This window comes from Calidris pugnax, unplaced genomic scaffold (assembly GCF_001431845.1).
Source record: "Calidris pugnax isolate Ruff unplaced genomic scaffold, ASM143184v1 scaffold56, whole genome shotgun sequence".
Classification (NCBI taxonomy): domain Eukaryota; kingdom Metazoa; phylum Chordata; class Aves; order Charadriiformes; family Scolopacidae; genus Calidris; species Calidris pugnax.
Window position 1 is genome coordinate 5,773,499 of NW_015090839.1, and position 10,030 is coordinate 5,783,528.

Below are 10,030 nucleotides of genomic sequence, written 5' to 3' on the forward strand. Positions count from 1 at the left end.
GGGGAGGGGAAAGGGGTGGGCTGTAGAAATATTTGACTGAAAATAACCTTCATGCTAATCTGGGTCCTGACAGCTGCTCTTGAACAGGAGCCAGGTTCAGCGGGTGCCTGGGATCCCTGCGGGGAGAAGGTGCCCAAGCCAGGCTCTACCAGCCTAACCCTGCTCCCACTCACCCAGGGCTGTGCTGTGTCCCTGGACTTCTCTGCTTCACCCCTGCTTTCCTCCCTCCACTCATCTCCATCCCCTCTCTCCCCACAGCTCCCACTGCAGCCTCCAAGTCCTCTGCCACTCACAAGGGCAGCCTGGAGTGGCTCACCTGTGAAAGTTAGGGTCCCCCCTTGTGCTAGCCTTGGGTGATGGGATCATTCCTTTCCCAGAATTAAAGCCTATTCCCTGCAAGACAGTAGACTGTGATGTCCCTGGTGGGCCAATGAAAACTTTTCCCCTGCAGCTGTCAGCTGTGAGTGGGATATCTCATCTGATGCCACCTCACTGCTGGGCAGCTATCAGAGCTGTCCCCTCCAGCAAGCTGGGCTGGGCTCTCTGCCTCTTCCCAAACACTTCAGACCACTCTGTACCACAGAGTGGACTGGGAGCATTAAATGAGGCCATGGTGGAGCAGAAGGTGATGGCTTGCAATGAAACACTGCAGCCTGTCTCCCCACTCTGAGATCTCCCACTACCCACTGTAGCAGAGCTAAGCTGACTCTCCCTCCAAACAGTGTTTTCTGCCTTCCTTTTCTTCAGGCCCTACATAGATACTGACCTGGTTCTCCTCCCTTCCCAGAGAGCACAAGATAAGAGCACAATAAGGCTTCCTCTGCAAGCAGGACTGTTCTCAGCCAGGCACACCAATGGGATCAACAGGAGGAGGAAAGAGTTGGTAGATCTCCTCGTTGTTCTTCACAGTGTGACACCACTCATGGTCTGCAGGTGTGGCACGTTTGGTGAGCAGGCTGGACCAGTATAGGAGACAGGCACTATTTGACAGCAGGTGCACTCATCCCAGAGCACACACCTGGTTTGTATCAGAGCTGCCCCCACAGCTACATGAGGACCTACAAGGGTTCTGTCCCCCAGGGAAAATACAGTCCTGTGGGCTTACAGCCACTCCACAAAGCCAAGGCCAAGCAGCCTCATCGTTCCACAAGCAAAGTCTCTTATTTCCTATGTGTGTCTGTTCTGCCTCAGCTTTTTTCCCCTTTAAGATACCAGGTTTTACCCAGATGCCCTTAGCAGGGCAGGCAAATCTCAGTTCCTTCTCTGATGACTCAGTATGGGCTCCTGCTGCCCTCAAATCAGAGCTTACCTTGCTGGAAATCCCTCTCGATGCCCTTTCTTCTCGACAAGTTTCCTTGCACTTGCAGCATCCGGCTGCTGCCTCCGCTCCTCAGGCCGGCTGGGCCCTGCATCCTGCTCCCGGCAGAGGCTGAGCCGGCTCTCTAACACCAGGGCATCTGTGACACAGGGTGACCCAAAGCACCAGGGCTGTCCTGGACGCTGAAGTGACTTGTTCTCTGACTAGTTGTGCCATGACGCCTAACTTCTGCCCCAGGTACAAGCACACCCCTTTCAGCTTTGTCTTTCACTGCAAAGGGAGAGCAGCACCCAAGCCCCATCTTCTCCATGCCTGGGTGGGGAGGAAGGTGTAGACCTCCCTCTGAGCTGCATTGGAGCTCCCATCTCTCTCTGGCTATGGCCTGATGTCCAACCCCCTCTCAGCGTTGGCTGAATTCACCCTCCTTGAACATCAGTGACCAGACTCATACACAGTATTCCCGTTTAGTTTTATTCTTGTTCATATCTTTACAGAAAATGGCACATAAATCACAGATGCTGGATGACTAGAAGTTGTTACAGCTCCATATCTCAAACACCTCAATACTGAATTCTTTTCTCACTGTATATACATTATTTACACACCATGGGCTATCATCTAACACGTCAAAAGACCAGGGGACAAAGACAAACAGGGGCTGGATGAAGGGACTGAACCTTTGACGGAAGAAAATACAGTAGCTCTGGGGAAAGGGTGCTCACAGCTGAAAGCAGGACAGAAAGGGTCGCCTGGAAGTCACTGTCCTACGGCTTTCGGGGAGGGGAATAGCGCCTTATCGGGATGGGAAGGTGATGGTACCACGGAGCAGGTTTGGCTGCGTGGGTCTGTGTGTGCTCGTGTGGGGCTGGCTGGGAGACGTATGTACACGTTATGGGGTGTATCCGGGTGGATGTGCATGGCTGTCATTCCCTTTAACACTCAGAGGGCAAGCTGGACAGATTTAATTCAGTAAATACATTGGGCAGATATTGTTGTCTCCCCTGGAATAATGTATTCAGTAAACAAATTCACTGTTCGGACCCTCTGCAGGGTGCAGGGCTTTGGCGTTTGGGGCAGTTAGACCCAGCTGTGGTGGCCAGCCCTAAGGGAGCCAGCAACGGGGGCTGGGGCCACCTCAAGGTGCCAGATGGGACCAGGGTGTCGCGTCTGTGGGCTAAACCTGCCTCTTCCTGTCCAATGGAGACAAAACTCAACCCCTATAAAGCTGTAGCCCCTTCCCAGCAGACCCCAGCACTGGGCAGGGAGAGATGGGTGGAAGGTGCAAAACCACCCTGGACGGAGAGTTGCCATTTCATGCAAACACTGCCATGACCTTGTCCCACTGCAGCCTGGGCCAGGGGCAGAGGTGATGGCCAGGGGAAGGTGGTGGATCTGCCTGGGACATGGTGGAATGGGGTGCTGGTGGAATGGGGTGCCAGTGGAAGGGGCCTGGGCAGCACTGAGGAGAGACCTGCACCAAGGAGGGGCATGGCGGCAGGGGACAGGCTCGCTCCGAGATGGCGGATGGGGGCTGGAGCAGGAGGAGAGTGCCCCAGAGCTGGTCACAAGGCTGGAAGGACCCAGAGCCTCAGTGTCCTTTTGGGTGGTGACGATGATGGGACATTTCCCGGTCCCCCAAAAGGAATGGGTTTGGGGCGGGTGAGGAAAGCCCGGCGGGGTGGAGGAGTGAGGGGCAGGGGTATGCTCGAGGGGGGCAGGTGGAGGGCACCCCTGCCAGGCAACCCCAAAAACGGAGACCAGGGCCCCCACTCCCTGGGCAGGGGCGGCCAGGGGGGTCTGGCAGTCTGAGGGGCAACACAGCCCCAGGAGGACACAGTGTCTGTTGGGTCTGGCTTCCACCGCCTTTCTCCCCGCCTAGATCAGCTTCTCCTCCTTCTGCGATGAGTTGAGCTTCTCCGTCTGTCTCTCATCCTCTGCCGCCTCCTCCCCTGTCTCCGGCTTCCTGCCCGGGGCTGGGGTGTCCCCGGTGATGGTCCCCAGGACTTTGGTGCTGTGCTCCTGAGCTTTGGCCCTGAGGGCGGCAATGCTGTTTTCTCTCAGTTCCTCCTGGGAAATGGCGGTTTTGGGATCCGGGCCCCTCTCTTCCTTGTCACCCTTGTCAAGCTTGGGCAGGGCCTGGCGCTCCACTTCCGTCTTCCTCCCCGCCTCAGCCGCTGCCTCCAGAGACTTTTTGTGCATCCCTAAAAAGAATTGTTGGTATTCGGGTTTAGAAAAGCGCCTGGGCATGGGAAAGCCATCTTGAACTGAAAACAGCAAAGATAAAGAGAGGCCAGAATTAAGGAAAAGCAGAAACCCTCACCCCACGCAGCAGTCACGGCCAGCCGCTCGCCCTGGCCCCCGTGCAAGGGCAGCCCCAAGGCAAGGCAGCTCCGTGGCCTCGGGGCTGCCCACAAAGGCCTGTAACTACTCTCCCCTTCATTCCTCTCTGTGAACCTAAAGCTAGCTGGTCCCCGCACGGGGACAAAGGTCCCAATTGCCTGAGCTTCACCAAGGCTGGGGAGGGAGATGCCCCATTGCTTATTCTTGTATCAACCCACTCCTCACACTGCCCACCCCTCTGCCTCTCTCAGTTGCACACAGATAGAAAGACAGGACAGCCTGTCGTCAAGATGCCAGACACTAGTTTTGGGGCAGAACCAGCCTGAAAGGTCAGAAAGCAGAAAGCAAAGAGCAGGAGTGTTGTAAGGTAGCTGCTACCTCCGTGTCTGCACAGAAAACCAAGCAAGACCAGGCAGAAATACACCTCCCCCAGGTGTCGAGAGCAGGAGAAGGCAGCAGCATGTTCCCCCTGGGACTTGGGGTGAGGAGAGTGCATTTGTGGGTCCTGACACCCCACAAAGCATCACGGGGCTGGCAGAGTCAGAGTGGGATGATCTGCTTTGGGCAGGGGTTGGAGCTGGGCACAAGGGATGCTCATGCCACGGGAGTCAAAGACTAACATCAGCCTGAGCATGGGGAAAAAATTCCTGCCCCAGGTAGATCCTGCAGGTCAGGGTCCAAGGACCAGCATGGATTTGGGATGAGTGGTCAGATCTTACTGATAAGGGCCATTGAGGATGGCGGGGTGGAGGGCAGCAGGGTGGGGGTGACCTTGCCCCGCTGACTTCCACCCATGTTTTCAATACAGCTCCATTTTTTTTCTCACATTCCCCCCACTTTATCTCGACCCACTTGCCATCCCCCCTGAAAGTGGCTGCTCTCTTACCCAGGAGCCAAGGGGCGCAGGACTCCATGATGCCATCCTTGGCAGACTTGAGGATGGACTCGGGCAGGGGGATGGAGTGACGCACCATGGCCCCGTAGAGCCCGTACTCGGCCATCACGCTGCTCCTGCCCCAGCACTTCTCCCTCTTCCGCCACTTGGCCCGACGGTTCTGGAACCAAACCTGGGAGGGTGGGGAGGGTGACAAGAAAGAATATGGGTTGTTTTGGAGGGCGGAGATGGTGTGTCAGTCCCCTTCCCGCATGGGAACACACGTATGTTTGTGCAGCAGGATGAAGGCAGACATGTGGATGCTCATCCCAAAAGCACTGTGATCTCCTTCCTCTTCCCCCATGGACCAGCCGCTGGGCATCTCTCCCTCCCTCCCTCCCTTGTAGAAGAGGCGAGGGCCAAGCCTGAGAGCAGGTCCCATCCCTCTCCGCAGGATGTAATTAATTTGCCATCGCAACATCTTTTTCTAGTGGCTTTTGGCTCTCGTGCCTGGGATTTTCTTTCATTATTTACTGGGTGTCTGAGCTGCAGCGCGGGGCTGCAGGTAGCGGTGCCTGCAGGGAGGGCTGGGATGGGGGTGGATGCTCGGGAGAGGCGGGAGAAGGGGGAAGCTGATCTGTGCGCTTCTTCCTGAATTCCCAGTTTGAAAAGCCCCTCATCTTCTCAGAAAATTGGCAGAATAATCTCTGAGCTGTGACCTGGGGGGCAGCAAGCAGAGAGGCAGGCAGCGGTGGCGGGGGGGAGGCGGGATGCTCGCAGAAATCTATTAGCGCTCTCTCTCCGATTTCCATTCCTCTTGTCTCCCTCGCCCTCCTCCCTCCCTGGCTCCCCTCCCTTCCCGCCGAGCAGAGGCATCAGCTTTAGATGAAAAATTGCTCGAGGTCTATTCAGAAGGAGGCAAAGGAAGAGTCAGCCCCAGGGGCAGCCCAGGCCTGATTGAAAAATAAGTTAATTTCAGTTTGAATCGATGGGCCTCAGGCACTGAAATATCACGGGAAATTAAAGCAGCTGGTCCCCAGGGAACCACGCCATTGACCTGCGCTAATTAATGCCATGGAGTTACCAGGCCCCTCTCCGAGAGGCAGCCCCTCCCTCCCTGCGGACACCCCAAACACCTCCTCATTTAACTAATTAGACTCACAGAAAATTGGGTGTTAATTTGTTTAGGATTTTTTTTTCTTTTCTATTTTTTTCCCTCCCTTTCCCGGAAAGTACACGGCAGAATGGAAATGAATGGCGGGGTCTCGCTGGCAGATGGATGCTCGGGGTCACTCCGCAATCTTCTCCGACTTGATTGCTTGATTAGGTCGTTAGCACATTAAAAAAAAAAATTGCTTGCCGTCTGGCGCTGGCCTGATGAGTGGGATGAGGCGGGAATCGCCTGGGTAATTTATCTTTTTATACTGCAAAGAATTTGATTTCAATCTGCAGATATATGGAGGTGCCTTTGACACCTGTTTAACATTACAGTGCTGACAGCTTAACCCTCTCTTGTCCCCACCGCCCACAGCCATGGGGGAGCTCAGGCTGCAGTGGGGAGTCCTGGGGGACTGGGGCAGACCCCCCAGCTCTGCCATGGGGACAACGAGACTGATGCCGTGGAGTGATGGCTCTCAGCTGGCAAGGCAAGCTCGCCTCCTCTACCTGTGCAGAGGAGAACTGCCCAGCAGGGAAACCTTATGACGACAGAGCTGCAGGGTAGGTGGTTGGCTTGCTAGCGCTGGGGACAGCAAGCCTTGGCCGTTCCTGGGAGCCTGGCTGGCCTGGCCCCGCAGGGAGCTCTGCCGGGTGGGTGGGGTGGTGGTCCCAGCGGCTGTGATCCCAGCTACTCCCAGCAGAAGACACTGTGTGCTTGTCAGAGGGGATTTTACAGCCAGGCTGCTTCACCACACATGCCACCTCCTCTGCATGATAAACACTCTGATTTACACCTTCATGCTGCCAATCTGTAACCCCTGGACCATGGGTGGCCATGAATCCGCTGGGGCCTGAGCAAGGACCCTCAGGAGCACACAGCTTCCTCTCTCGGTGGGTCCTCCATGCCTGTGTGACACAAGGGTGCTCTCGGTGGTGCAGCCAGCAGGATGCTGGCAGGGTCTCTCCTCCAGCCCAGCGCTCCTCCCATAGCCCCGCGGGCAGAGCTGGAGGGGACTGGCTGATTCCCTCTCCAGCCTCAGCACAAACCCCTGTGGTTCCTCCTCACCCACCAGACCAGGGCGGTGGAGCAGCCACCCCATGACAGACACCTCCATGCTGTGGGAGGCAGCTTGACCCACTGGGGCCAGGAGAGGGATCCTGTCTGTTCTGCCCTGGATAAACCACTACAGTTATGTCCCTCACCACAGAGCTCCTCTCTGTCTCCCTTGGCTTCAGGGAGAAATTCCTGCACAACCCAAGGGCAGGTGACTGCAAATCTGCCCTGGTTTGGGGCTGCAGCGACACCCTTCCATGTACCCAATGCGCTTGCAGGGCTCGGCTCTGAACAGCTGTTTTGTCACCAGTTGCCACAGATGGGATCTCAGCCAGGAACAGGTTTTTCCATCAAGTACCAAGTGGGCATCTTTTAAAACTCTCCTCAATCCTCTTTTATCCAGGTGGCTCATCTCTGATGCTTTTGCCACCTCTCTCTTTCCCCTCCCTCCTGCCGTGAAGTCCCAAACATCTTCTCCCCACCTCATGCTCCCCTGCCCTTCTCTCTGGCCAGGTCTCATCCTGCCCCAGTGCTGCCTGCTGCCACTAAACCCGCTGCCCTGGAGCATCCCCTCTCCCACAGCAAGGCCACGCAAATGCTGGAGCCAGCAGAAGCTTTGCCAGCTGGCAGCCTGATTTTGACTAGAGCCGGTGGAAAAATTTCAATCAAAAAATGCTGATTCAATCACACAAGAAAAACTGCGTCCGGCCACTGGAAGTGTAATCAAAATTATCTATGGCTTTCTTCTGAATGCTGTATTTTAATCTCAGCCACCTAAGACATGCAAAATCTATGCTTTAAAGCCAAATAGGAAAATCAAAATGACATCAGCACCTCAGTAAGATAATTTTGAGATTTCCTAAACCAATTTTTGTCATCTGAGAGGAATTTCCTCTTGGTTTTGACTAGGAAAAAGGGAAGTTTGAAATCCCAGAATTTCTAGCAGAACAGAACTTGCTTTCATACCAGGAGCTGTATCTTCATCTCAGGCATGAAGTCGAGTGAAACCAGCGGTGCTGAATACTGAACATAGCTGGGATCAGACGCCAGCCCAGCACCTCTGCCACAAACCCTCCCTGAGGAGCATGGAGGGAAGAGCTCCAGCATGGCACTGGCAGCCCCCATGCCATTCCAGATCAGCAGAATTATTCCCCGTGGCCCATCATCAGGATTTTTCCCTCATTCAGATGGCTCCATTAGTGGGATTTTCTTCTGGGAGATGTCACTGCTTTCTTCAAATTTCTTGACATGTTACAAAACTTTTCCTGTGCCTTGATTCTGAGCTGAATTACACACCGGTTTTAGCAATTCTGAGGTATTTTTGGCTGTGTTGGTACATCATCCACAACTTCCAGGTATGCATTTATTTATTATTGGTACTTCACTGTTGCTGGACAGGGTTTCACCCTTACATTTACTCGCCATTTTGGTATTCCGTGTCTTCTTCGGCTGCTTGTTGTCTTTGCTTGGAGATATCTACTCTACAACTTCTTCCAGCTCTGTAAAATTCAGTCTGCTTCAAGCAACATTTAGGTTTGCCCATGTTTCTTCTTGCTCCTTCCCATCTGGTGGATCAGCTCAACTTTGTGAAATGCTTTATTGACATGCACCTTCCTTCTCACTTGCTTTCATATCTTTCACCCCACTGGGCACGTCACATGGACACTGTCTCCTCCAAGAGCAGCCACAGCCTATGACAGCAGCAAATGCCAGCACCTTCAGTGTCATCTCTTGAAGCCTTGTTCCACTTGTCTGTCCTTTCGAGGCCCTCCTACCAAAATGAGCAGTACTGCAAAACCTTATAAATGGGGATGTTTCTAGCCTAAATCATCACCTAATTCTCACCCTTGGTGCCCGCTGCCCCAGGGCAGTAAAACTGTAGGCACTCAGTGCTTGGCCGCAGGGTTGCAGCATTTCAGAGTCACGACGGGCAAGGTTATTCTTGCCAGTTCCCTCCTCTGAATCACAAATGATGACCGATGCTTCTTCGGATTATTGATGATGCAGAAGAGCAAATTGTAGTAGGAGGAATCTCTCATTTTGCAAAGGGACGTGAGACTCAATGTGTCCTTGTTATCCGCATTCATCATATTAGTTAGTTTGTTTACCTAATCAGCTCCTGAAACATTGTCTGCTGAAGAGAGAAATCTCCCTGAGGCTGGCCATGAGCCAGGAATCTGAATTAGCAAAGGGATATTTTAAGGCATCTAGGGTGTTACTGTCTATTGTTTCTGTATTGTTTCAACATAACATTTTCACTGCTTACACTCATTGTCTTGGCTGCTGCTTTCCAAGCTGGGGCACACAGGCAGGAGAATTGGTAGTGGCTTTTTTTTGTCTTTCTAGTAAAAAAAATGTTATTTTCCCTGCTCAAGCATGCCTCATCTCTTAAAGGAAAATTCCAGGCTACATAATGGGGAATGTTTGCTTCACCAGATCTTGCATACTGCCGTTGACCAAAGCGTTTTAAGAGGGGTCTTTCAAGTAACAAGCTTTATGGAGCAGCAGATGGTCCCAGCCCGAAGCAGTGCGTGCTGAGGTGTCCACTAGATGGCCACAAGGAAATGCTCGGCCACACATGCAGAGACACAGCCACCAGTGCTGGCCCTACCGGCACATGCCTTCTCCAGGCTGTGGGGAGCAGCCGCACACGGCTATTGGCAAACCAGCAACTAAGGCAAGGGACAAAATCCCAAGTCCCCCCCAGCAGCAACGCTGAGACCATCATCTCCCCCACCCATGGACTAACGGGCATATCTTCATTGCTCTCTGACAATTCCCCTGGTGCAAACCTTCAGCTTCAGGGAGCTGAATTGTTGCTTTGTATGACCCCTGCAAAGAAGCCACTTCTGATGCTGAGCTCTTCAAGAGAGGACATAGCAAAGAAACCATGTCCTGCCCAGCCAGGAAGCCTGTGAGCTTTCTGGACTTCTCCTGCAACATTGCCTTGGGTTGTAATCCCCTGTCATGGTCATAGAATCATAGAATCATTGAGGTTGGAAGAGACCCTTGGGATCATCGAGTCCAACCATCTACCCTACTCTACAAAGTCCTCCCCTACACCATATCCCTCAGTACTGCATCTAAACATCCCTTAAACACATCCAGGGACGGTGACTCAACCACCTCCCTGGGCAGCCTATTCCAATGCCCAACCACTCTTTCAGTGAAAAATTCCTTCCTAATGTTCAATCTAAACCTACCCTGTTGGAGCTTGAAGCCGTTCCCTCTCGTTCTATTGTTAATTACCTGTGAGAAGAGACCAGCACCAACCTCTCTACAGTGT

At 53.5% G+C, this 10,030-nt stretch overlaps 1 protein-coding gene across 1 annotated transcript in view; it reads right to left on the reverse strand.

Moving 5' to 3' along the window:
• Positions 1-3,145: 3,145 nt before the first annotated feature.
• Positions 3,146-10,030, reverse strand: part of VSX2 (visual system homeobox 2) — a 22,019-nt gene continuing 15,134 nt past the window's right edge. The window contains exons 4-5 of the mRNA XM_014941699.1: positions 4,545-4,725; positions 3,146-3,519 (exon numbers count right to left, since the gene is read on the reverse strand). Of these exons, the coding sequence (XP_014797185.1) occupies positions 3,194-3,519; positions 4,545-4,725 (507 nt within the window). The 3' untranslated portion in view covers positions 3,146-3,193. The remainder of the gene's footprint in view (positions 3,520-4,544; positions 4,726-10,030) is intronic.